Genomic DNA, 27,087 nt, shown 5'->3' with positions numbered 1-27,087 from the left:
CTGCTGTGTATAGGCCCACGGAGATCTCTAAAGAATGAAAAATGTAATTGCAAGCCTGGGGGAGTTCACATAGCTTAAAGAAGGCGTAAACTGCGCGAGCTACTGACAACTGCAGAGAGAACACGACACAAAGCACAGTCTGCTCCTGTTCTAGTATCTTGCTCTTTGTGTAGTTGTCATATAGTAACTGCAGTTTACACTTGTTGAAAACCAGGAGGCAGACGCGGTAAAACTAGCACCGGTTTATTAAGACTTTCGAGCGGGCGATTCGGTCGAGGAAGAAGCTAGCACGAGTCTCGCCCCTCGTGAGGCAGTCGCTTGTCCCTTCTTCCTTCTGGTCGTCTTCTTATCGTCTCAAACATCGCTTTTTGTAACAACACTTTTTGTTAACATGTCCCAACACGTTGTATACCAGGGCTGTGTGTCTGCTTTTAAATAGAAAATGTAGTTAACCCAAAGCTGTTTCGAATTTTACTCCTATATAATTTTTCGCTTAGTCTCTTTGCAGAGTTCATTGGAATACTGTATCTGGCCGTTCGCGTTCGAGCGTACAATGCTATACGCACCACTACACCGGAGCAGAATTTTGTGAAAGGGACCCTGCAACACTTTCGATAAGCGCTTTCACTCTTTCCTTCGCGTCTGGAACCACTGTGAAAGCTGTAGTTATCGCCAGCGCAGAGCGGTACTGCGTGATTTGCTCGTTGCACCAGATACACCTGCCGTTTCTGCTTTGTTTTTGTTTCTTTTTTTAAAAGTTGCTATCGAAAAGCGTTCATTGCTGCAACTGAAGGAAAACCGGCCAACAGCCGCTACATGGCCTTAGTGACGTAATTCGAGCCGTCGAAGAACGCCAAGACAGGGAAAGACAGAAAAATCTTTTGGGCGAGTTTCGAAGCTTTCTGATGGGCATAGAGCAGTAATTTTTGGCAGAGGTACTTTGCGACCCCCTAATTTAAGTACCGGGTGTGTTGGGTGACTACGCTCTGTAAGCATTTGAGATTTCAAAGAAAAAGTTGAAAAGAGTGTTGCAGGGTCCCTTTAAACGGAACCGGAGTGGACAGGAAGCATCTGTTCCGTGTCACATATGACGTTGAAGCATATATAAATAACAAAAAAAAGAACACTACTGAATGCGAAATGCCCGGAATTGATGACTTTTATGTGTGTACATTCACATGAATCAGGCGCCGCTGAAGGCATACAGTGACCTCTCCAAGAATCCAGCCGAGAGGGCTTTTCGGGATGCTGTGCCCGGCATATAAGGCTCTAGTTGAACTTCACTGCGAACATCGTTTACAGAATTACACCGTTTTTGAATTTCTCACTGACAATCTGAGCGTCGTTTTAAGTGAAAGCACATGATGCGGACTCTTCTGAGTCACCGCCGAAAATCGGCTTACATGGAACGTGAGGAGAGACAGAATAGGTGTATTGAAAACAAACCACCGCTACCAACAACTAAAACGACGGCGACAATAACAGACAATGATGCACACAACAGTCAAGCCGTAAAAAATAGCTTCCGTTTATCCGGAGAGGAGAAATTTGTTCTGCACTACGGGGGTATTTTTACATTGCATGCTGTTTCGAATAGACTGTGGTGTGTCTGTCGGCGTGGCGCCACGCGACTCGCTTTAGGGCTTTTGAACCGTGCAAGTCAGTACATGCTGCAGCGCTCATGCAACACCGATAATGAGGTCCGGTCAGAACCCTCTGGCGAATGCACGGGCTTGCCGGGGCGGCTGTTCGCGGTGTTGTCTGAATCATCGCATCTTCTGCTTTACGAAATTGCTTTTGCTTGTGTGTGTGTTTGATACTGCTTCGAACGAAAGTCCGTTGCATTGGAGCCAATAAATAGGCTTTATCTTTCGACAAGAGCCAGTGCGGCTGCGGGCTCAGTAAAGAACGTTTCTCTGCTCGTTCGAGTTGTCAGTGTGCTGCTTCTTGTACCATTGCTTTTCTCCACTCGTCATAGGTTGAAGAAGTTAAGTTTGGTTTGGCCTTGACTTTTCGGCGTCGGGACGGATGCAACTCCCGTGCAAGCCGCTCGCCAACCACGCTTCCTCGATGTGATGGAGGTCCGTGCTCGTACGCCCTCGACCTTGTAACAATACGTAGAAGGCCCAACAGCTCCGCGACAGTTTTTTGTTTATTTAAGACAGATTAATTTGAGTGAATTGGTGATGTAGATCTGCTCTATATGCAAGTATACGCCATCTCAGCAAACCAACCGAAACGATGCATGCACTGGCAGCCCAACGAGGCAGTGAGCACAGGGTTGCTTACCCAAGAACGGTACCACTGCTTCATGTACTGGTACTCCTTGGTCTCGTAGGGGTAGAAGTAGTAGATACGCATGCGCCGAAGCTTGTTGTTGAGTGTGCTTTGCTCCGTGTGTGGGTAGAAGGAGTTGATGGACATGCGCTTGAACGACTCCTTCAAGTTGGCGATGGCACGGCTGGCCTGCGAATGATAGCAGCAACTTTTAACACGAAAAAGTTTTAGTCCGGAATTCGCGAAGATTTCACTTACGTCATATCTATTAACGGACGTGACGCCAGTGCAACGAAGCAAGCGGCCTGTAAAGGGTGCACCCCTACACGCAGCGTCTTCTTGCGGGGAAGCAACCTTTAGTACTAAAGAGTACGTTGTACTTTGGGTTGTTCGTTTTCGGGTTTTATATTGTAACACTTTCGTAGTACTAAAGAGTACGTTGTACTTTGGGTTGTTCGTTTTCGGGTTGTATATTTTAACACTTTCGTAGTACTAAAGAGTACGTTGTACTTCGGGTTGTTAGTTTTCGGGTTTTATATTTTAACACGAAAGTATTTTGTGCCGGGATACACCAAGATTTCACTGACGTCATATCCGTCACGGAAATGACTCCAGTACAGCTTTGCCGAAGCGACCCGCCAGCAGTACGTCCCTCGCCAAGCACAGCCACAAGACAGTCGCCGACCCGCAAATTATGCTCAGCTGCAGATTTCGCTGCACATTTCACTTTCGTGTTTTCCCGATTGCTATGACAAAGGAATCAACCACAATTTTTTCGGAGTTCCCTTCTTTCAGTGTTTGTTTTTCGAGACATCCAATTTGAGTAAGTGAGGGAAACAGAGAGAGAGAGAGAGAGAGAGAGAGAGAGAGAGAGAGAGAGAGAGAGAGAGAGTGCAAGTGAACGAGTGGGTTATAACCGCTAAAGACGCACCTCCGCGCGCTTGGACTCGGTGTCCTTGAAGGTGATCTTAGCCGCGGTGAGCAGGAGCGGCTTGAAGTAGGGCTCCATGATGTCGAGGCAGCGAGTGCGCTTGGAGGGCGGCGGCCTCAGCGCGTGAGTGTACTTGTACATAAACTGCAGGATCTTGGATTCCTTGGGCATCAGCAGCGGGCTCAGAAACTGCACCAGCCGGAACACGATGAAGTTGTTCACTGTGCCCCTGCACATGCCAAGCGTGCCGCTAGTCAGCCTCTCGGCCAGGGTACGGCCGGTGAAAAATTCTCTATAGGTAGCATTTCAGTGGTCGGGAATGTCCGTGGGTGAATTCAGTAAGATGCCAATGTTGCTAAGTGTACGAGCGTTAGGCCGGGTTCAGACTATTGTTGCAACAGGCGTAATATCTTTAAATAATGACGTCATTTCACGTCTCAGCCCACTGAACTGCGTGAAGCACGGTATTTTTACGTTCATAGCGCACCATATGACTGTTACGTCGGTAGTCTGAACATAGCCTTACCCCTAACGGACGTTATTAACTCTTCGGCCCTGGTGATGTCAATTGACGCCATCACCTAAAAGTTCCTCTAGCGCATAGAGAAGGAATGGAATGGAATGGATGACTTTATTACAGGAGGAGGCCAATAGGCCCTGGTGTGGGGCACGGGGAAAAGGGGAGGGGAAGTTTGTTCATATAAAGTCTGCACTGCACTGTGAGCGTTCACTTAGCACGAAAACAAAACTGCTAGTTTTTTGGGAATTGTCCTTAAATGATGCCTATTGCGATAGATATCACTGTTGTTTCATTTTAGTGGAGATACTCGCTACAAAAAAAAAAAAAGCTCCAGTGAGGTCGAAATTACGACACTGAGGCTGAAAAAAAAAATGGCTGTCTCAGCTTTATTCCCAAGCTTGTAAATCTATAACACGTGCACTACAAAACTGATTTTTTTTGTAGGTTCATGTAGTCGTAAGGATTAGGAAAATGTGGAAAAGTGATGTTGTTGCTTTACATAAAAGTTTTAATTGCCAGATATCTTAATTGCCTCATTGATAAATCTGTTATTACTTTTACTTCCAGCTCTATTTTTTGTTTGTGGGTATATGGGGCCTTAAAATTTAGGAAAACACAGAAAACACTGCTTTGCTTGAAATAAAAAAAATCAGGGCCGAAAGGGTTAAAGTGTATACAAATGGTTATGAACATCTTCTCGAAAGTACTGCTCAGTTGGAAAAAAACCGGGTTTCTGCAAAAAAGTACCATGGGAATCGGGGAATACTGCTAGGTGGCTGATACTGCACGCATTCTTTTTCTGTTATCTTTCAAAAAGTGCAAACATATTTTTGTATTGTTTTTATTTATTCTAATAATATTAAATGGCTCAAGAGCATCATCGTTATGATTTATTGTGCCGGAAAGATCGACTCAATATTTATTACTGAATTGGTAATGCGCAAAATGCCCTACCTTCACGGCGCAATTGCTGTGTTTTAACCAAATAGCGTCATTACGCTAATAACCACACGAAAAAATAACGGGTAATGATGCTTTTTTACCAGTATCTTGAATGTGCTCGCACGCTTGTGGTCCGAGAATGTTCCAGAGCGCATTCGAATGACGCGTGAATAAAATTTGTTATAAAACAGAAAACGGTACCGTTCAGCGTACGTTACAAAAAAAAAAAAACAAGTGGGTGATTCACGCATTACCAATTGCACAATGAAAACACTTATCCAACGTACAGCGCAACAACAAATTTTACTGTTTGATTTTTGAGATATAAGTGAGGCAACGGCACCGACCTCCTTTTCTCCTTGAATTTATTTCTCTGGTTTTTTTAGGAGCATGAAGCTTCAACCTGCGCTTTGAAGCTACGGGTGAAGCGACATCTGCTTCCTACTACTACTGCTAGGTGATTCAGGTGAAAAGGAAAGGAAGTGCACTGGGGATATTATTAAGCCCAACTGGGGGCTCACCTGCATACAACCCAGTGAAACAGCTGCTTCCGTGAAATGTTTTTCTGGCTTTCAATCGAAAGAGAAGCTTCACCCATTGCTTTGAAGCTGAAGGTGAAGCAACATCTCCGGCTTCCTTGAATTTTTTTAACGCTGTGTCTAAAGGTACGTCGGACGTACCCGCAAAATTTCTTAAAGATACGTCGGACGTACCCGCAATATTTCTTAAAGATACGTCGGACGTACCCGCAAAATTTCTTAAAGATACGTCGGACGTACCCGCAAGATTTCTTAAAGATACGTCGGACGTACAGGGCCCAGAGTGGCTCGAAAGCGGCGTTGCTCGAAACTATCGTGGTTATCTCGAACCATCGACGGCAAAACCGTCACGCGTTTGATGTATACAGGGTGTTGCAACGATAACTGGAACACTTTAAAAAATTTTCCTGGGCGATCCGCCGCTCTGTTCGCGCTCAAACTTCACACAAAGGTCTCATTTTGTGGTCTATTTTGTTTGACACCGGGAACAACAACGGTACTTACCTGTTTATTCTGAAAATAAATAAAAACGATTTTCGCCTATGGGAAAATGGCCGCTGATTTGAACGTGCGAGCCAGCGCAAGTTGATGTTGGAACGACGGAACCACCTGCAGAGTGAAACGCACGTTTGGGATTCACGTACGGAGCCAAATGGTGCAGCAGACGATCACAAAATGCACCTAGAAATGAGCTAACAGACGATCAGAAAACCCGGTTTTCGGGCTCGCACGTCCAAATCGCCGCCATTTTCCCATAGGCGAAAATCGTTTTTATTTATTTTCAGAATAAACAGGTAAGTACCGTTGTTGTTCCCGGTGTCAAACAAAATAGACCACAAAATGCGACCTTTGTGTGAAGTTTGAGCGTGAACAGAGCGGCGGATCGCTCAGGAAAAATTTTTAAAGTGTTCCAGTTATCGTTGCAACACCATGTATAAGCCAAGAATCTAACGATGCCTAACCTGACGCAGAATGTATTTTTTTCCTCGTGTTCTCTAGTTGGACCTTGAAGGGGCGGTTAGAGCCTTCGCTGAGGTCAGAGATCGAATGCGGACCACTACGGGTTCTCGCAAGAGGGAAACAAAATCATGTGCGACACGAGTATCTTTCCTTTTTTCCCCCTCATATGTTTCTGTTTAAAGCCCTAACCACATTGGACGCGAAATCACGCGTCGCGCGAGCGTCGGCGTCGTTCGACGTCAACGCGCGGGCCCGCAGGAGACCGGCGAGGTCGCGCGCCAGTCGCTGCGTCGGCGGGCGTTGCTGGACACGTATGCCATCCTGTTGAAGTCGTTTATGAGCAGTTATTATCGCTTCTTGAACTGCAATTGTCAAGACTTTAGCTTTAGCAAAAAAAAAAAAATCCCTTGGCGTCTTTATTTATTGCTAAGTATGTTGGCGGGCAAATATTGAAATGCTGCGAAATGTATCTCGAGCCATCACGGTCAAATCAGAACAAAATAAGATAGAATGATAAACGAAGACGCACCTCGCACAACTGCTTTAGTTGCTACTTGATTTAACCTTCATGTTGCGTACTGACTGCACGTTCATGAATTCAAGTTGTAAGCAAAACAAATTTCAACTCTGCCTTGATAGTGAGGTTACCGTCGAACGTCATTTGTAGGTTGAAAGGCAGGGTACTCTGGCACCCTGTCTGTACCCTGTAAAAAAAAAAAGACTGATCAAACCCTCGCCGCAAAAAAAAAAAAAAAAAAAAAAAAACTTTTTGCTAGGATTCGAACCATGGACTTTCCAAACAGAAGCCCGGCTCTCAACCGCTCGACCACGGGAGCAGACGAGGAGGTGTGAAGAATTCGATGTACCAATTGAGGCTGCCCACAAATAGTGTCGGGTGTGCTTTCTTTTGGTCGTATTTGAGAGATTTGAGCAGTGGTAACGCTTGCTTCTTGCGCACCGCTCTTGGAGCCGAGGACAATAATGCTAGTGCTACAAGCGATGTAACCACAGCTCCCTTATTTGAGTCAAAAAAAGCTATCACACATCCCCGGTCTCCCCTGCGCAAGCCACGGGAGCTACGAATGGAATGGAATGCGCCAGAATTCTGGCGTTGATAACGCTTGCTCGTCACGCACCGATCTTGCTGACAAGCCACATTATGCTAATACTGGATGCGATGTAACCAGAGCTCCCTCATTTAACTCACACAAAGCTATCGCAGATCCCCGATCTCCCTGATGAAAGCCGAACAAGCCACAAATGGATGAGCGCTTGCGAACAGAAATAGTTTGCAATTTGTCTCAAGGCAACCGATTACCGTAAGTTAAAAAGAAATTGATTGTTTTCTGCTGAAAGGAACGACCCCAAACCACGCGAAGACGGACGCTGCCGCTCGCTTTCCGATGCTCTCTCGCGCTGCGTCGACGCCGCTATCCGGCGAGCGTAGACATCGGCGTCGCTCGAGTTTCAGCTCGCGTCGCCATGCATTTCTGGCGACGCGACGTCGACGCGAGAAAACGCTGAACGTATGCTGCATGTTTGGGCCGAGTGAAACCGAATACACCGACGTACTAAAAAAAGTTTTTCCGGATACGTCCGAGGTATCTTTAAAAAATCTTGCGGGTACGTCCGACGTATCTTTAAGAAATCTTGCGGGTACGTCCGACGTATCTTTAAGAAATCTTGCGGGTACGTCCGACGTATCTTTAAGAAATTTTGCGGGTACGTCCGACGTATCTTTAAGAAATGCTGCGGGTACGTCCGACGTACCTTTAGACACAGCGTTTTTTTAAAGCGAAGCTTTTGCCTTCCCACTGATGTCTGTAGTTTATCCAAAACGCACTGCAGGAAAGCCAACTTTCTCTGATGATGACGATGATAGCGGGTGAAGTGAAGCAAAATTAAAACGCTTATCGTGGTCGGAATCGAACCTGGGTACCCCGCGTTATGAAGCCGACGTCTGTTCGACTGCGCCCTTCCGGCATGATCGAAGCAGTTTGGATTTGGAGAAATGGTGCATGAACGTGCAAATTTAGAAAATGGACCCCTATGCATAACGACGACGATGGTTGAACGCTAGGAAAAGCCATGTAATGCCCCCATCAGTAAAGCATCAGAGCGCACAATTGCAGTGCAGTAAACACGTACCAGTAAGAAATACCTTGTGTGTATGGTAAGGGGGTGGCGTGATGTGGGTCCGCTGGCATCTGGGTTGCTTTGTTTGGTGTTGGACTTGATTTTGAAAAAATTGTGTCTTCCCATTGTTGTTTCGGCAGATGAATAGTTGATTTTTTTTCTTTTCGAACGAAAGAGAGGCTTCACCCTCTGCTTCGAAGCTAAAGGTGGAGCAACATCTCCGGCTTCCTTAAAAATGTTTTTCTGCCTTTTTTTTTCTGTTTTTCTGCAGTGGGTCCCCGCCCACATCGGCCTGGACGGAAACGAGCGGGCGGACGAGCTGGCCGCCGGGGCACACGCGCTGCCTCCCTCGGACATGTTGGCCCAGGCGGCAGCGGACGACGCCCGCCTGCTCATCCAGCGACACCTCCGTACCAGGCATCCAGGCCCGCGGCTGCGTGCCGGAGGGGGTCTGCCGCCTGTGCGGGCATCACGCCTGCCTCGTCGACTGCGCTCGGCCGTCCTGCGCCTCCGCGTGGGGGCAGCGTGGACGGCAGAGCGGAAGCACCGACTGGGGCGGGTGGCCAGTCCCGCCTGCACTCACTGCCGAGCGCCCGTGCAGTCCCTGCCGCATGTACAGCCGGTAAAAGGCTTGTCTACAACACAGCGTTCGTACTCTCAGCCCTATCTCAGCCGTACTCTCAGCGGGATTTGAATAAAAACACTGCGGAATTCTGAAGTCTTAGCCCTTCGCTTTTGCCTCCGACATGTTTGGAACGAGTATGTTTCGGCAGTTTTCGGATGTAGCTGGTTGAAGTTGAAATCGCTGTTATAGACAAGCGTTTTACCGGCTGTACTGTACGAGTGCCCCAAGTTTGCGGCAGGGCGGGCGGAGCTTCTGGCCGTGCTCCGAGGGGTGCGGCCGCTCAAGGAACTGCTTTGGCCCCCAGGAAGTGCCAGGGAGCGGTACAAAGTGCTCGAGGCCCTGGGAGCATACCTGGGGGCCTCGGGGCTCCACAACGCACTAAGCTACAACTTCACGTAACTGCCCGGGTCGCAGTGGAGTGTAGCTGCTAGTGTAGAATTCCTGTGTGTGTATTTGTGTGTGTGTGCGTGTGTAAGTGTGCAGGTGTCCTTTTTGCTACTCCTTCGTGTCCTGTATTTTGATATTTACTTATATGTCTAGTGTTTCGTTTTTTGTTTTTGTTTTCTGTCACCTAACGTTGTATATATGTTATTCTTGCCCATGTGTAATATATTTATGTTAGCCCTCTACCGTATCCCCCTATTCCTATGTACTCTTTCCTCCCTACCCCACCTCCCCTACACCAGCAGGCGTTCCGGTGTCCACCCCTAGGCGAGAAAATTTACGCCTGCTGGTGGACCTTCCTTTCTTTCTTTTGTGCAATAAATACATACATTCGAACGAAAAGCAAGCTTCACCTTTTGCTTTGAAGCTAAAGGTGAAGCAAAATCTCCGGCCTCCTTGAATTGATTATTTTTTCTGCATTGCGAACGGAAGAGAAGCTCCCCCCTTTGTTTTGCAGCTAAAAGTGAAGCGACACTTACAGCTTTCTTAAATTCATTCTTTCGATACTGAGGCAGCGTAAAAGGAATGCGCAGTTAAAGGGAAAAAATACGTCAAGTGTGGTGTCTTTCCTTCCCCGGTGTCTTTTGTTTTTGACGCTGCTTCCGTTTGCCGCACATGTATTGAGTAACCAACTTGTCGTTGTTATTATTATTCTGACTTTCAAACGAAAACCTTGAAGTAGCAGTTTCTGAAGTAGTTTTCACCTTTTTTTTTTCGAAGCTAACGGTGAAGCCGTACCTCCGGATTTCTTGAATTTATATTTTTAGATTTTTAATGGAAGAGTGGCTGCACCTTTTGATCTAGAGGCAAAATGAAGCAACTCCGGGATGTTGTGCAGTAACGCCCAACTGAGTGAAAAGCTGCATCACTCAAGTTAGAAAGGGACAACGTTCGTTCATTTCTTTACTGTGCGTGATGGACACGCACAATAGAGTGGTTTGTGAATTTGCCTGCTTTTGGTGGCTACGCGAGCCTAACGCAGTGCGTAGCGTTGCCGCATGGAGTACTTGGGAGGAGGGGGGGGGGGGGGGGGGTGCTCAGCCTTTCCCGGCTCCTCCATCATGCTCCCCGTATTCGAAGCTGCCTGCCCCGGGGCTGCACCTCTTCGGTCACTCTCCCGAATCATGCGCTGCAGTAATGATCGGGACACACTCAATGCAACCACTGACAGACAAAAGTGAACGTGGTGCGCGCTGGGTGTGAGTGCCCTATAGTGAGCGAAAGACAGAAGGACATAATATTATTGTATATATGTGGAACGGTGCTTTTGAATTTCTCGCCTAAGGCGTTGCGCTGCTGAGCACGAGGTCGCGGGTTCGATTCCCGGCCGCGGCAGCCGCTTTTCTGATGGAGGCGAAAAGCAAAAACACCCGTGTGTATGAGATTTCGGCGCACGTTAAAGATCCCCAGGTGGTCAAAATTAATCAGGAGCCCTCCACTACGGCGCGCCTCATCGCCTGCGTTGCGTCGGCGCGTTAAACCCTACAATCAGATCAGATGAATTTCTCGCCAAATTGAGGGGGATGCGACGACTAACACAGAGTGCGTGCCTTCGCGTATTAAAACCTCGAACGATACTTAAAATGAAATGCTGTTTTGATCGATTTTAGCGTCAGAATTTCGGCGAGGATGGAATTCTAAAAGAGGGTATTAACATGAGCAGACGGTTCCGTAAAATCGCGCACGCAAGCAACTCGAGATGGAGTTCGCCTTGTGTCTCCCGTCTCACCCCATTTGGGACAAGCACTTGCCATTCGGTCGTCTTGAGGGCTTTGAGGAAGCGCGAGAAGTATCTCTCGGAACGCAGTGCCACTTCGTCTTCGGGAGACATGTTCTCGCCAAGCACGTTGCTCAGGTACATGTAGATGTTCCACTGCGTCGCAACAGCACGCAGGCAAAAAAACATGCAGTATTAGATGTCTGCTCGGGTGTCAGCTTTACTAGGCTATGCTCAAGGGGAAGCAATCGCAATAATGTTCGCTTGTTGAGTAGGAGTGAATGACATGAACGGGGGATCCCATTTGTATCAAAATTGTTTTTAGGCTGCTTCTAATCTCACGGCAACCGTGAGAATTTCCTCCGAAAAATTCTCACGGCAGTTTACATAAAATCTGGCTGGCCGAAAATTTTCTGAATAATATTACGCCCAAAGGTAACCTAACATAACATAACCTCCCCGAACCTAGCGTAACATAACCGAACGCGTCGTATCCTACCCAAATCCAGCCCAACTGAAACAAACCTAATCCAACCCAGCCCAACGACACAGAACACAACCTATATGAAACGTAATTCAACCAACTCTAGAAGTCCTGTGCGTCGATCTCTTGATAAAGTAAAAACCAGAGTAAGCAAAAGCATTAACAAAATCACGATGACCGAAAAATTCCGAAAGCTAAACATCGCAATGTCGGACTCGAACCTGGGCCTTCTCGTTTAAAACTAAATACTTTACTACAACGTTACAGGGGGCAACTGCAAACATGGCTTCGTAGAGAATATTTATCTTATAGAATCTCCGGGTAGCGTGCTTAGCCAATGAGAGGCGACTGCAGTGTGAAATTTCTGACGGTAATTCTCGCGGTGGCCGTGATAATAGACACTACCTTGTTTTTAAGTCCCACAAGATTTTCTAAATTTTCAAAAGTGAAAAAAAAATTTAGGGCACCTCTACACGCGATACTTAAAGAGAATGTATTTTCATGGTATATTTGCGAGAGTAATTTCGCGCTCCTTGCATATGCGCAGAAATGTGTGTGGCTATCTAGCAGTAACGAATGAACTATTTTTAACCTATTTAGCTGATTATTATTACTTACTATCGCCAGCATACCATTTTCATGAAAGCACATGAATGCAGATAAGACAAACATGGTGTAGTGGTTTCCTGTCTGTATACAGTGACTAAAAGACAACGACGTTATGTTCAGGACCCCGAGAACGAGTTTCACAATGCGGTACATTGTTGATACTGTATTAGGACCATGGATTTGAAGAGCACAAAGTAGCAAAATAGTATTAAAAATCGTCATTTCTTATGAATGCGGCGAACTGGGAAAGTTGGTGAATGTTCATGGTGAAAACAACGCATAAAAGACGAAGACAGAGCTGCATGCAATGGCCAAGCAACATGAAAAATGTATCAGTTGTCCATCTCTCTCCCTTTCTAAAAGAGCTTGCATATCTGGATCGCGCATGACCGCTGTGTCTGTCTCTTAGCGTAGTAGTCAGTTCTAACTGGTTCTACCTCTTTTCTTAGTTGTCTTTTCCGTGATCTACACTATATGTATGGATGCTTTTCTTCATTAAAATCTTCAACTGCGAGTCAGCGCCGTGTTTGTGTTTTTTCCTTCTCTGTCTTTGTCTTTTATGCGTTTTCACCATGAATGATCATATTTTAGTCCCTGACAAGAAGCGATACCACGCAGACTTCCTACCTCTCACCGAAAAGGCGTAGGCAGCGGTAATTACCTTGTCGAGGAAGAGTGAGCCGAGCTTGACCTTCTTGTAGTAGGGCGCCCTGGCGCGCGGACTCGTGGTGCCTTTGGCTAGCATCTGCTCCAGCTTGAAGATTCGTACGGTCTCGTTCACGTTGTCGAAGCCCAGAGCGATGGTTAAATCCCGAATGGCCTGCGCCACCAAATTAATGGCGCTGTTTGGGGGTCAAGGGTGAACGGCCTAACGCGGCGAGCAAAACGCTCTGCCTACGCAGGCACGTCTCGCTTTCACACAGCAGTTGCGGCCAATCGTCCTCGTGGACATTCGATCTTCCGGTTGCTAGTTGGTATCACCGGCGATATCACTGGATTACGGAGTACAAGATGAGCGGCCAACTTTGCCAAAAAAGTACGCGAGGAGTAAAAGTATACAAAAGCAACGTAAAGACATTGCTTAACATTTAGATTATGTGTTCAATTATAAGCTGTTCTAGAATGCAAAAACTAGTCAAAAACAAAAAAAATTCCCTGATTTTTTTTCTGTTGACTAATTTCCAGAAAATCCGGAGCTTAAATTTCAGTAATCTTCGAGCTGAAAAATCAATCATGCCTTGCAGGCAATCTGATAGGGGGCACGGCGCGCAAGGAAAGGCCTCTCACTTAAAATAATACTCTCGAAGGATAGGCACACTTCGAAGCCAAACGGTTGGGCAAACTAGCTTAGTTTTTAGTCTGACCCTGACATATCTTGTTCACTACTCAATATTTTATTCCACAGTTTTTTAATAAGACTCATTTTAAGCTTGTTCACTGTTTTGTACACAAACGAATTTTCACTGCAGCATTAAATGTTAGTGTTGTCTCCAAAATCCCACATTGGTGTTCTTGCAGAGTTTCCACAATCTTGGTTTGTTATCCCATACCTCTAGCGCTATATATAAGTACTGGTTTCTTGCCAATGGCCTCAATTAATCGGAGCCCTAAAGTATGCTTATTTCAGTGTACTATTATTTTGGGCAAACAGACAAGAAAAGAAAGAAGTAAAGTGGACAGTGTAAAAATATCCTTTATTGAACTTTTGACGAACAAATTGCCATGGTGCTGAGGCAAAAAGCCACTGTAATGTTCGCCTGACAAGGCCCCTAGCACCAGACAGCACAAGCGACAGGAATAGAAGCGACCATACATACCTTAATACATACAAATACGAACAGTTATTTCAAACAACAGTGTTAAGAAGTTTGAACATGACTTAGACGTTTGGATTTGGCTGTGGGTATGTAAGACCACTGCATAGTTTCTGTTTCACTTTGGCCGGGTGTCTGAATCCAGTCACAGACAGACAGACAGACAGACAGACAGACAGACAGACAGACAGACAGACAGACAGACAGACAGACAGACAGACAGACAGACAGACAGACAGACAGACAGCCATACATACAGACAGACAGACAGACAGACCAAAATTTCTGCGTTTAAGTAGACCAAGAAAGACTATCGTCTTTAAAAACCCCTTTCGCGCCTAGACTGGCAGGGGCGTAACTGTCTCGCATTGTCCAGCGGTTCCTTAAGTAACGTGTTGCCAAGAATTGTCTTCGTATATGGTAAGAGGACGGCTCTACTCTTTTTCAGAACGTAGCCCTAGCAACGTTTCGCCTCGTCCATTGTTTTGAAATCAAATGGCCAGTCACCGGACTCGTTTGAGGAATCGCGGGTTCATATACCGCGTGTTAACTGGTGGTCTAGCTGCTATTTAGACATTCTTAATACGCAGCTCACAAGAACATACACAAATTAGGGTCGCAGACACAGCACTGTGTCCTCAATCTTTCTTTGTGTCCTGTTGCTGTGAGCTGTGCGGAAAGAATGTCACGCATCGCCTGCGCACCTGTAGGTACTCCCTCTGGAAGTCCGGGTCGTCGAAGAGCGCCCGGGGCGCCGTGAGCGACGGCTCGTCGAGGTGTACGATCATGCGCTGTCGGTTCTCGAGGTCGACGTCCTTGCGCACCGAGATGAGCGGGAAAAACCAGAAGTTGCGGCCCACGCGTGACGCCAGCGTGTGCGGCTCCAGGTCGAAGCTCTTGGGCAGGAAGAAGGGCTTGTGGTTGTACGTCATGTCGGCGAACACGCTCTGCAGCTGCTCCTTCGAGTCGGCCACTGCGCGGGCCCGCCGCCCACGGAAGGAAGGAGTGAGTCACGAGATGCCCTGGATATACCTCAAAACTCTCCTCCATCGAGAAAGATCGGAAAGCGACAAGTTTCAGAAAACAAAACGTGCGATCCCTCGCAATTCTTCCATGAGCAAGATTCATTCCGGGTCGTTTTTTAAGGCTAATTTTAGCCGATCCATAGATGATTTTTCGAAAGCTTAATATTTCGGTACACTTGTAATAGCAAGTAAGTAAACGGCTTGATTCAATCCTTAGAACTGAAAATATAATTGTAGATTTCTGAGAGATCATGGGAAGGGTACTGCAAGGGTGCTATTCAATGTCCGCCCGCCTCCTGTTGCAACTTGGTTATTGGTGTTGTAATTCTGACAGGCTTGCTCGAAGGATATTTTTCTTCGCTTGACGTCATTGATTTGGACCATCATTTCAATTCCTAGGAGCTGTTTGTTTATTTGCGAGTTCAAAAGGGGCAAATTCTATTTTTGCTTAAGTGACACCTGGCGGAGCTGATGTTTCCCAATTCAGGCAGAGATTTTACAACGTTCTGGATGTCCCCGAATGTTTGTTAAAGTGAGTACATCTTTCATCCACTTGCCCTTCGTTCTTTCTCTATGAGGGAAGTTTGAATAAACTTGAAACAACTGTTTGCCTGCGGTGACTTTTCTCTGCGCTTACCCCCTTGCATGCACTCCTGGAAGAGGTTGACGCCATAGCGCAGGTAGAAGTTGTCCGTCGGCTTCATGTTGGCGTGCCCTGGGAGGAGGGGGGTGGGGGCGGAGTGGACGCGGTCTATGATGCCAAGCGCGTCCACAAGAATGTATCTTTGGTCCAGCTTCCAGCTTTTGTCGCCACGACAGAAGTGACGAGACTACTGTCGTGGTGAAAAAAATTGGCCGAGACCAAATGACAAAAGTGATTGCCCGGCGTCTAAAGCGACAGAAACCGCGTCGCTTTGATCGTTTCAGTCTCAAGTGTGAACGGGCCTTTAGGCAAAAAGATAAATCATCAACAAATCAATGCGAGGAACATAACCTGCAACACGGTTGCTCATAGTAGTGGAGAAGTAGCGTTTGCTGCGTTTCTTGGGATCTTCAGCAACGAAGATTTTGCTTACAATAAAGCATCGGATCGCCTATAACTAAGCTTTCATTATTTTTTTGCAGCACCGCGAAAGGAATTATATTGAGTTACTAACTGTATGACCAAACTTTAAAACACGAAGCACTTTTCCTCTTATTACTTTTTTGCTTGCAGCAAAATGACATATTCGTGTTTTCTAGGTGTCTCCTAAAATTGCTGGTTTTGCGAGCTCATTAGACATTTACCGAAAATTACTTAAAGTGTGTCATATATACGACTTCTTCGTAGCACATGTGAGCTCCGGTCGTAAAACGTCTTGGTTGATCTAGGAGCATTCGTAGTGCAATTCATGGTTGCTGGCCAGACAAGTTGTTTGTTTCGTGCGAGCCATTAAGAGAGAGAGAGATAGCGACAAAAAACTCCTGCGTATTTGTGCTAATTAGATAAATGTGGGGCACTTTTGTAAACCGCTACGCAAACTATGATGCATAGAGTTGACGTGTAAGTGAACAGGGGCAAGACAAGACAGGGAACAAGTGCTGTCAACTGAAGTGTAGTTCCGTAAAACACTCCTTTTACGTCTCAGAAAATAAAAACAATATCAACAGGAAAATGAAAAGAGCCATCTAAAGCGCCAACTATGCGCTCAATAACATAAGCTGCCAGCACGTGAGCCAAACGAGGCGAAGAATTCATTTTCCCTTGTCGCTAATTGCAAGTCCTCACACTGGCACATCTGTGACGCGCTCAAATTGAGTCTGGCAGTTTCCACTAGCGCCGCGGTGAGCGGGCCTGGGGATTTTTGTTTTTTGTTTTTTAAGGGGCAGAACCCCTTAGGGGCTCGGGATGTCGGCGTCTGATGTCGTCATCATCGTAATCGTATTCTCATGTAGTCACGGTACTAAGACACCGGGACAATAGTTTACGCCTCGCGCTAGAACGTAGCGTGTACAAAAAAAAAAAAAAAAAAAAAAACACCGGGGCACTTGTTTACGCCTCGTGCTAGACAGCTGCGTGCTTCAAAGACAAGAGACTTTTGCAGCAAAGCTGTATAGCTCTACCCCCCAATTGGTTTCATCTCCGATGGCAAAAGCGCCAAGGCGCCAAGAATACACTTATACACTGCGTGCTTCTCCCCTCCTTAGGTTTTACGTTAGTGGAGATGGCCCGGGATTTTTTTCGTCCGTGTTTGGTCACGCGTTCAGCTCCACGCAGTACGGAGTACGAACTGTATTTCAATCTAAGAGCTCGCCGCAGAAGGATCAGCCGGACGCTACTTCCGGCGGTAAGAAGCAGCGCGCGCGCAAGGCAGGGGGGCAAGCGGCTCACAGTTGGCGAGCACCTCCTCGACGGCCGCCCTGAGCTGCTCCTGGGCGCCCTGCGTGATGGGGTACTTGGAGGCAGAGTTGGCCACGCTCACGTGGTAGCCCTTGCAGGCGTACGTGTAGAAATCGTCACACGGCTCCCGGCTCCACTCCACGTAGCCCATGACGCGACGAGCTGCGATGGAAGAGAGCGGGAGGAGCGTCCACACGGCCGTCGTTGGTTGCACGGCGCTGATAGCCGTCGCACGTACATACCTTGCTCGAAGCAGGTGGCGTTTTCGCAGAAGACGACGTTCTGAAGGTTCAGTGGCGCCTTGTTCACGGCTGAAACGAAACAGTGCGCCAGGCTGAACCAGATGAGCGGTGCGTTGAGGTTGTTAAACCGCCAGCGCTTGGATTTTCATCTAGTGCTCCCAATCATTTTTTTTCTGAGCCGTATAATTTGAGGTTATTTTACCGACTAACGTTCAAACAATTGTCACCACATGCACTCACATAGTGAGAGGATGTTAATTGTTCACGGAAAGTGTTGGTGTTCCTTTAGGCTGCGTCTGTCGCATCCTAAGCGTGATTAAAAAAAAGTTAATTGTCACATCCCTCTCAACACCTACCACCTCGTCTTCTCCTTCCTCCAACACCCACAACCCAGCCCTCCCCTTCCCCTGAGCAGTGGGAGTCCGAGCTGACCAGCTCCACACCCGAGATAGGTCGCCCTGGTGCGGCGCGCACTGGAGGCAGCCCGGACAAGAGGCCTCCTGGACTTAGGAGGCTAACCACGCCCTTCTATCCCTTCCCTTTGGCTCAATAAACGTTTTACCACCACATCCAACAAAAATATTATCCCTCGGAACCGGGATGACGCGTGCTCACGTGCTGCATTTAGCGATAAAGAGCTCGCTATGCCTGTTGCGCTACACATTACCAAACACAAGGCTACTTCTGAGATCACTATTCCTCGGTCAGAACAGCTTGAATTGAACGTTGTGGTGTAGCAAAATGTTTTTATTTTCATTTACGATAAAAATATGTTTTATTTTTTGAAAGTGGGAGGGCACGTAAAATAGCATGAAGTTCACGTGAGGGAAGTAAAACGTATGCGGTCGCCATACGGTATCGTTATGCACAACGTTACTTTGGTTATGCACAATGCAAGCGAGGCTAGCGGGGAGTGGCCATCCTCCTCGTTACAGCTGACACTTTTCAGCCCCGAGGGTCTATTACCAGCTTCTACGTAAAGTATACATCGTGTTAGTCGTTTCGATGCAAGGTGGCTGTCGAAACTGCTCTTTTGAAGTCCTCCCGCCCAATAAAAATTCGGTGGCGCAGGCGCCAGTACCGACGGTTGTAAAATAAACCGAATGCACATAACAAAAGACAGCACAAAAGAAAACCACCTTTAAAAAAAAGGGCCAGGCATTGATAGACTGCAGCTCATTCATTGGCTCTATTTGGTGCCATGCGGTTCTATTAGTTCCACGGAACCAATTGGTTCAATTGCGGCTCATATACTGCTGCAAGCATACTAGCAGCGAAGGCCTAGAATTTCCGCACTTTCCCAACATGAAAGTAGGTATAAATACGAACGTAAGCAGAGAGAGGAGCCGCAAAATGCTGCCGTGTTAAAATTAGTCGGCATGCCACTTATTTAGGGGAGAAACATTGAGGTCTGTATTAAACACTTGTAAATAATTGTTTACGAGAGCGAATTGTCTATAAACGGACAAATTGCAACTCAAAAAAGAGCGCACAGAACTTTAGCAAATAGGATAACAAAAAATGGCTCAGTATTTAAAAAAAAATCAAGAAAAGTGCACCCTTCTTTTTTAGTAAAAAAAGTAGTCCACTGGTCACTGCGTAAGAGTGTTTGCTGAATGCTCTGCATCCACTAAAAAGAAACGTAAACAACCAATTCGTACTCGCGGGGGCGGGGGTGGGGGGGGGGGGGGTGGACGTATGGCGCAGAAATCTGGGGACGTACTTCTATGAAATATCTTGGTATGTTTTTTGACACTGACCTATCCTGGAACATTCACTTAGCGCACATTTGTCGAAAACTACGGTCTCTTTCCTGTGTTTTGAACGTTAGATACTTTATTCCCTTGCCCGTGCATAAAACTTTAGTGCATGCTTTGGTTTATAGCTTACTTAGATACGGGATCACAGTGTATGGATTTTGTGCCAGGCGATAGATAAATAGGCTCGATTCAATTCCCCGTTCTCCATTAACGAACACAAGCTACGATGTAAATGTTGAATGTAAGAGATGTGTTCAAACCTTCACATTTACCGAACTTTGCTATTCTGTTGAGCGAAACAATTATTTTCAAACATTTCTGGTAAAATAATTTGAAACCCTTGTATATCCCTACGCGTAAACGCTGACCAAAACAGCCTTGCTTGATGCCCCGTCACAATACAAGGTATGGACGTAGGACGGAGACAGTACTCTATTCCGGCTGCGTTTAACCAACTCTGCGGTTATACTTTTAGTAGCATAAACTCAAGAAACAAAGTAAAGGTGTTTTTGAGAAATAGATACTTTATGTGTCTTTGTGTACACTTCTATTGCTCAAAATCATTGTTCTCGTATCTACTTTTGTTTCGCCACGTACTTTCTTAGTGTCTGGTTTCCATGATCAATTGCCAGGTTCTGCCATGCAAGCTTTACGTTGCTTTGGCAGGCTAGACATTTTGTCTTGTTTCAATTACGAATTAAACGACCTCATCGGAATAATCATCATCAACGTCTGCCGATAGGGCTTACAGTGCTTTCAGGCATTCCTTGCCTTATGCATATGTTATTCCAAACTACAAGTTTCAGCCTGAATCTATAAGTTTTTTTAAGCCCTTGGACTCTCATCAAAGCACAACTCGCTGAATTTCGGGCTCAGTGACTAAGGCGTTGTGCTGCTGAGCGCGAAGACGCAGGTTCGATTCCCGGCCGCGGCGGCCGCTTTTCTGATGGAAGCGAAAAGCAAAAACACCCGTGTGCACGAGATTTCGGCGCACGTTGAAGATCCCCAGGTGGTCAGAATTGATCCGGAGCCCTCCACTACGGCGCGCCTCATCGTCTGCTTTGCGTCGGACCGTTCAAAACTACAATCAATCAATCTCTGAACTACGGCACACAAAGTTTCCCGTGATGAGTGCCGCGAGGGTTCGAACAGCTCTCACGGGGCCGCGTCTCCCACTCACGGTTGTTCTGGAGCGTGAGCACGACGAAGAGCGTGAGAGAGAGCACGATGAGCAGCACCAGACATATGCTGCTGATGAGGCCGACCTCGATTTTGCGCCGGTTCGGGCTTTCTTCAATCATGTCCAACCTACACAACCAAGGGAGAGGGGGGTAAGAAAAGAAGTGACCGCCTGGTTGCGAACGCGATTGCTGAAATCACCAAAGGCACGAGTATGAAAGCGCTCAGGTTACAAAAGCATTTAGAAAGCATTTAGGTTACGCTGTCCTCTGAAGCACACCGCTATGAATAATATTTGTTACGAATAAACGCTGTTCAGCTTGACGAGGAAAGAGGAAAACAAGGAACAGGTAGCTCTCAAACGTTTCTGACATACATATATGCCTACTAGGCGAATAGCCGTAATTCTTATCGAGGGTTTAAGTGGCAGCGTCCCCTTAGCCTTGCAAGGTCCTTTCAAATTTTTTATGGTATTGCCGCTGGGTATGACTGGGTTTACACGAGGTGCAGTTGTAAAACAATGACGATTCCATCATGCACGCACTTACACGTTGGGCAAACACTCCGATACCCGAAAAGTGTAGTTTCAAGTATTGTTTAGGCTTCATATCAACGCGCGTACTATGATGAAATAGTATGATGTCAATAAAATGACGTAAGCTGTACGACTGCGATGTCTTTATTCGTTGCTTCTAGAATTCGGTCGCTCAAATAGGTTATAGCCCTTTCGCACTAAAATGACGCTATTAAATTTCGAAGCTACGTATACGGGCGAGGCTTATCGCGTCTTCCGGCACTGGGGTGTCCGTGCGAGGCAAAATTCGGCGGGCGGTGAATTATATAGAGTGAATGCGCTCACACTCAAGTGGTAAGAACAGTTCCTGAGAACGGCTTGCGCAAGATAAATTCTTGTGCAAGATAAATTCTTGTTAACCACTTCCTTATAATATGGCTGCCTGTGTGAACTCGCGCGCGTCTCATCGTACAACTGGGTAGCCTTAAAAGAGATCATCAGTACAGATACTAATGCCCATGGCGACTATGGCCTAAGCAAGTAATCACAATGTGCCTCATCATAAAGCTCTTAATGAGGCCTTTGAATGGCAAGCACATTTTAAATATGCGTTGATAATTAACAGGTGAAGTGGCGAGCTGTGAACGCAGCAGATACGATTTCGTGCACTGCGGGTATGCATGTGTAAGTGCACCAAGGGCCTACATTTTTTTCTGCCGCCTTCAGTATCGTTCTGTTACACTCCAGTTCTGTGAGGCATGCGACGAGGTTTTCTAGATTTCTAGACCAATACCATAAGCACACTGAAAGGAGAAGGCTGCGCTACCTCAGAAGCAACACAAGGCGCTTCAGCAGGCAAGGAATGGTACATGACAGCAAAAGATACAAAATGAGGTAATGTATATTATCCCGGCTATTATGAGAGTTACCGTCACAAGTTTCTCACGGCAGTCGCCTCTGATTTACTACGCACGACAATTATAGATTCGCTGGGGAAAATATTCCCCGAGAACTTGTTCCCGCAGCTGCTCCTGTGGCTCTGTGGTATAGCACATACTTTGAAACGAAAAGCCTCAAATTGGAGTCCACGATTTGGGGAAGCGTGAAAAAAGTTTTTGGAATTTTTGAAGTTTTCGATCATCTAGATTTTGTTAATGCTGTTTTTTATTCTAGTCATTACTATTACAAGCCATCGACGCACAGGACATCTAGAATGGGTTGGAGTACGTTTAGTGTAGGTTCTGTTCTGTGTGGTTGGGCTGCGTTATGTTAGGTTCGTTGCAGTCGGGTTGGATTTGGGTATGTTATGATACGTTCGGTAGGGTATAGAATACTTTGGGTAGAATAGGTTAAGTTACGTTAGGTTAGGTTCGGTGAGGTTAGGTTACGTTGGGAGGTAATATTATTCACCGAATTTTAGGCCAGCCAGCTTTCATGTAAACTGCCGTGAGAATTTTCCGGAGGTAATTTTCACGGCTGCCGTGAGATTAGACGCAGCCCAATACCTTCTTACTGTAGATCGTTCCGTAGGTTCGCGTGTTCGCCTTCAGCGTGCAAGGCGCCTTGCTACTCTAACAAATGACTGTTCCGCCTTATTGTGTGTGTGCTTTGCGCGCGTGTATGTGCGTTCGAACAGTCGTGTGTACGTGAGAGGTCTTTTCACATCTTTTCATATCCCCTTCACCCCCATCCGGGGTAGCAAGTAGGCGGGCTGGCCTGGCTGCCCTCTAAAGATATTTCTCTCGCTCTCTCTGCATGCTGCCCGTTATATATACAGCGTTGGCATCCAAGAGAAGAGCGTCCCGCTCACCAGGTACGCGCCGGTGGCCTGGTCGTGCTGGCCGCGGTGCTGGTGCGGCGTCCCGACGAGGCGTACGTCGACATGGCGGCCTCGCTGTCGCTATTGCGCCCGCTGCCTTGTGGGTGTCCGCGCGCGGGTAGCAGCGCCTGTCGCCTTGGCGCTGTGCTAGGCCATGGGCTCGCAAGGCTCGCTGCTGTTCCGAAGAGGCGCTCGAGATTCCGGCCGCCCCGATGGGAGCAATGGGGTGCGCGCCTGGAGGAAACGAAAAGGAAGGCGACGACGACGACGATGATGATACCCACCAGGGGGATTGGCCAGGGCTAATTGCTGATTGGGCTTTGACAGGGCTTTGAAATAATAATTTGTTGTCAGGACAAAGAAGGCCGTGAAACGAAAGTTTGCTGTGAATAAAACCCCCAATTACCCATTAATTATGTATTCTTTAGCAATTCAAGCGACCTGTAGCAGAAAGGTAAGCTTGAATACTATATATATGTATATATATATATATATATATATATATATATATATATATATATATATATATATATATATATATATATATATATATATATATATATATATATATATATATATATATATATATATATATATATATATATATATATATATATATATATATATATATATATATATATATATATATATATATATATATATATACGACAGAAATAAGAATTGGCAGTAAAGAAGACCTGTCTAGCTGCCGATAAGTGGCGATAGGTGAGAAGAAAAATGTTCGATTGATTCCGGGACGCGTATTTCTAAACGCTTCGCTGCACAGAGCACCCGCATGACACGTGTGTTAGCGCGACGGAGAACGGCAATTCAACGTGGTCATTGGCTACGCCCCACACCTAAAGCGACCTAAAACATACCAAATCACCATTATTAACAAAAACGACGCGTAGATTAGAGTTTAGAAAAAAAAATCAATTTGAAAAAAAAAAAAAAACAGGCAATGGAAAAAAAACGAAGAGTTACACCACCTGGGGCTCGAACCTAAACCGTCAGCGCTAGTACTCAGCGCCCTACGTCGAAGGTACAGAGCCAGAAGGACAGGTCCGTTTTAGCAGGCGCTCAAAAGAATAGCGCGTGCAGTGACATCACACATGTCACGTAGGTACTCTCTGCAGCGAAGCGTTTGTGAACACGCTTCTGGGACCTGCCAGTGCACCCATAGTTCCGCAGGGGAAAGCCCTGTTCTAAACAGATATAATTGTAGCCTCGGAATCCTGAAGCGCAGCTACGTGAAAGTCACTTCGCATTACCGCGAACCACAAAGACGAATATTATACCCGAACTTTAAAAGTGGGTACTCTTCATTTAGTAAGAGTGCATCTGAACGAATATCGTCTAGATGCCAATATCTTCTTAATCTTGAAGATAAAAATTACACCATCTTCCCGTAGGGGAACCCTGAGTAGTAGGCGAAGCAGCCATGTGGTCGATTTAAGTGCCCATTAGTTTTCAGTTCGTCGTTTGCGTTAGGTTGAGGTGCGTAGCTACCGTTATATTTACCGTTTGGTTTCCATGGTAACTACCACACTTCACTTGCCGGAACTACGAAATGGGAAATTGCGTTGACCCCATGGCTTTTTCGCATACTACTCAGGGTTCCCCTAACGGGAAGATGGTGCAATATTATTGGAGGGGGGGGGGGGTGTTAGAGTGGTAGAGTGGAGAGGCATTAAAGAGAGAGAGAGAGAGAGAGAGAGAGAGAGAGAGAGAGAGAGAGAGAGAGGACACGTTGTACGTGGAGAGAGAGAGAGAGAGAGAGAGAGAGAGAGAGAGAGAGAGAGAGAGAGAGAGAGAGAGAGAGAGAGAGAGAGAGAGAGAGAGAGAGAGAGAGAGAGAGAGAGAGAGAGAGAGGACACGTTGTACGTGGTATGAGTTTGTCTTTATTTAAGCATTATCATCATCACATTCAACGTAGGTGACGTCGAGCTGTGGTTGGCGTTCCGCTTTGATTATGACCGCCTTATGGTCTGTGAAATGTAAAGTCAAGGGCTGTTGTAGTGGATGAACCCTAAAGTTGTTGAAGATGAGGTCGATGCACGTTCCCCGGATGGTTGTGGGCTGCTTGTAATCACGGCCTGCCGAGACCCGCCGGCGCACGCCGCTGCCGACGACGATGAAACGTCGAAGGCGCGTGAAGCGTGCTCGTCTCGTGCCGGCCCAGGAAGACACCGGCAACACTGTCGCTCCAGGCAGCAAGCCGAGCATGCACAGTGGGGGTGTGGACGGCGCAACAACGAGAAGGGAGGGACATAGCCCCGACCATGATATGCTTCACATCTAAAAAAGAGCAGGAATAGGGACGCCGAAATGAACGGGAGCTGTGACAGCGAGATTAGCTAGACTGTTCGATAACTCATTGCCCCTGACGTCTTTATGGCAAAGCTGTCTCCTTCACAAACCTGTCCACACTGCAGTGTGACAAGCGATGGCATTGAAAACAATGGGTGAGCTTCTCGTTGACGTCGAAATACTAAGCCCATTTATTATTCGTGACCTCTGCCGCTTCTTTGAACATCGGAGATCTTAGCATCTAGTTAGGTTTTATTTCATATTCGTGGTGGGCAAGTACTAGCTCAATGTCGCTTTTTCACAGGGTTGAGCATAGACGCACAGGGATGTTGGCTCACTCTTTTAATTGAAATTTTCCCGCCGTTAGGCTGAACTTAACATTTCGAAGTCTAACGATATTGACAGGTGCCCGCAGCTTGACGTATTCTTGAAGTTTAACATTGCTTGGCATGACATTAGTCCTAATAATAGGGCTACATAACGTTGAGCTCACTCTAGTTAAGCCTAACGAGAACCAAAACACATGCCCACAAAGGTATATTGGCCAGCTCTTATCCCCGGGTTGTCTTCATTTCGTGCAAGTCTCAAAACTAACCTAGTTTATACATACCGGAAAGGGAATGTTTGCTAATACTTTCCTAGGATGTTCCGTTTTGGGCGAGTCCCAAAATGCGCAACCAACATTGCACTGAGCGCATATAGTCGCCAGGGGTCAATGCTGCTGACATTGCGGATGTCTGTGGTGTATACCATAGAGTTTCATAATAATAGGGAAATCTGCCGCTGCTATCGCGGGCCGCCGTGGGCGGCGCCATTGCAGCGAGCGACGTTCCCCGTCTACTTAGCTTGGTTAGCCACATGGCTTCTTTTTTGTCTCATGCAGCTTCTAAATAATCCCTGACAAATAAATCCTTCTGGTACTTGTAATTTTATAATAACAAAACAAATTAAATTAATCTTTCGCAGTGATATTGTTTTTTTTTTTTGTAGCCAGAGGAAACTTTCCAGCCTGTTCGTAAGCCATGCCAAGGACAAGTGGAACGTGCCTGCCCGATACATGACGGAACGCTCGCTGAAGCGCGGTTCCCCTAGACAGTGGCGTCAGGTTTCCCTCTAGTATATATTAGTATGAAACTCAATGGTGTAAACACCGCACCACCCGTCTAAAATTGAAAACAGACATCGACACTTTCTCGTGTGAGCTCTTTGCATGACAGACGAGAACGAGGTTATTGCGTCGGCTTCTTTAATGCTGACACTGCGAAACCTTACAGCCCGGATTGCGGTTCCAGTTTAATGACGGAGGTGTGTTGGCGAACCGAATTCATGTCACCCCCGCTGCTCCCCTCCGAATATCTTCTACACTGCCCCTTCTCTCCCACTGCCTTCTACTTCCTGCAGCCGCACCACCACTCCGTCATCTTGTCCCCTTTCTGCGATTCTTCAAATGACCATAGCGCGGTGAATCGAGCGTGGCAGAACATTTTTAACAGTAGACGCCTCATTCAGATGTGTGGCGAGTAAACTATTTGGCACAGATAAATGGAGATAACAGCGCAAAAATAGACGAAAAACATACGAGTGGAGGACACGGACAAACGCCGTCTGTGTCCTATTCTCGTATGCCTTTCGTCTAGTTTTGCGCTGATCCTTACTCGGATAGCTCTCAATTGTAACACCAGTGTACCTTTGCCCGCTAAGCCTGTCGTTATAAACAACAATGAAAAGGCAGTCATCACTTCAAGAGGGATGACCTAAAAAGCTAAATGTGCCAGTTCTTATCGAAACACAGCCTTAGTGTTATGGAATCATTACTGATTGGAGCTTTAAGCAAAAACTAGGCAGTTTAAGTCGCTG

General features: G+C 46.5%; 1 protein-coding gene across 1 annotated transcript in view; it reads right to left on the bottom strand.

Moving 5' to 3' along the window:
• Positions 1-23,137, bottom strand: part of LOC144173175 (neprilysin-1-like) — a 33,772-nt gene extending 10,635 nt beyond the window's left edge. The window contains exons 1-10 of the mRNA XM_077701685.1: positions 22,909-23,137; positions 20,586-20,713; positions 17,646-17,714; positions 17,395-17,565; positions 15,661-15,738; positions 14,703-14,971; positions 12,846-13,004; positions 11,126-11,247; positions 3,209-3,437; positions 2,290-2,466 (exon numbers count right to left, since the gene is read on the bottom strand). Coding sequence (XP_077557811.1) covers positions 2,290-2,466; positions 3,209-3,437; positions 11,126-11,247; positions 12,846-13,004; positions 14,703-14,971; positions 15,661-15,738; positions 17,395-17,565; positions 17,646-17,714; positions 20,586-20,713; positions 22,909-22,982 — 1,476 coding nt within the window. The 5' untranslated portion in view covers positions 22,983-23,137. The remainder of the gene's footprint in view (positions 1-2,289; positions 2,467-3,208; positions 3,438-11,125; positions 11,248-12,845; positions 13,005-14,702; positions 14,972-15,660; positions 15,739-17,394; positions 17,566-17,645; positions 17,715-20,585; positions 20,714-22,908) is intronic.
• Positions 23,138-27,087: the final 3,950 nt, after the last annotated feature.

The sequence above is a fragment of the Haemaphysalis longicornis genome, unplaced genomic scaffold (assembly GCF_048455015.1).
Source record: "Haemaphysalis longicornis isolate Haplotype H1 unplaced genomic scaffold, Haemaphysalis longicornis Haplotype H1 scaffold_3, whole genome shotgun sequence".
NCBI lineage: Eukaryota > Metazoa > Arthropoda > Arachnida > Ixodida > Ixodidae > Haemaphysalis > Haemaphysalis longicornis.
This window is presented reverse-complemented; position numbering and strand designations above follow the sequence as displayed.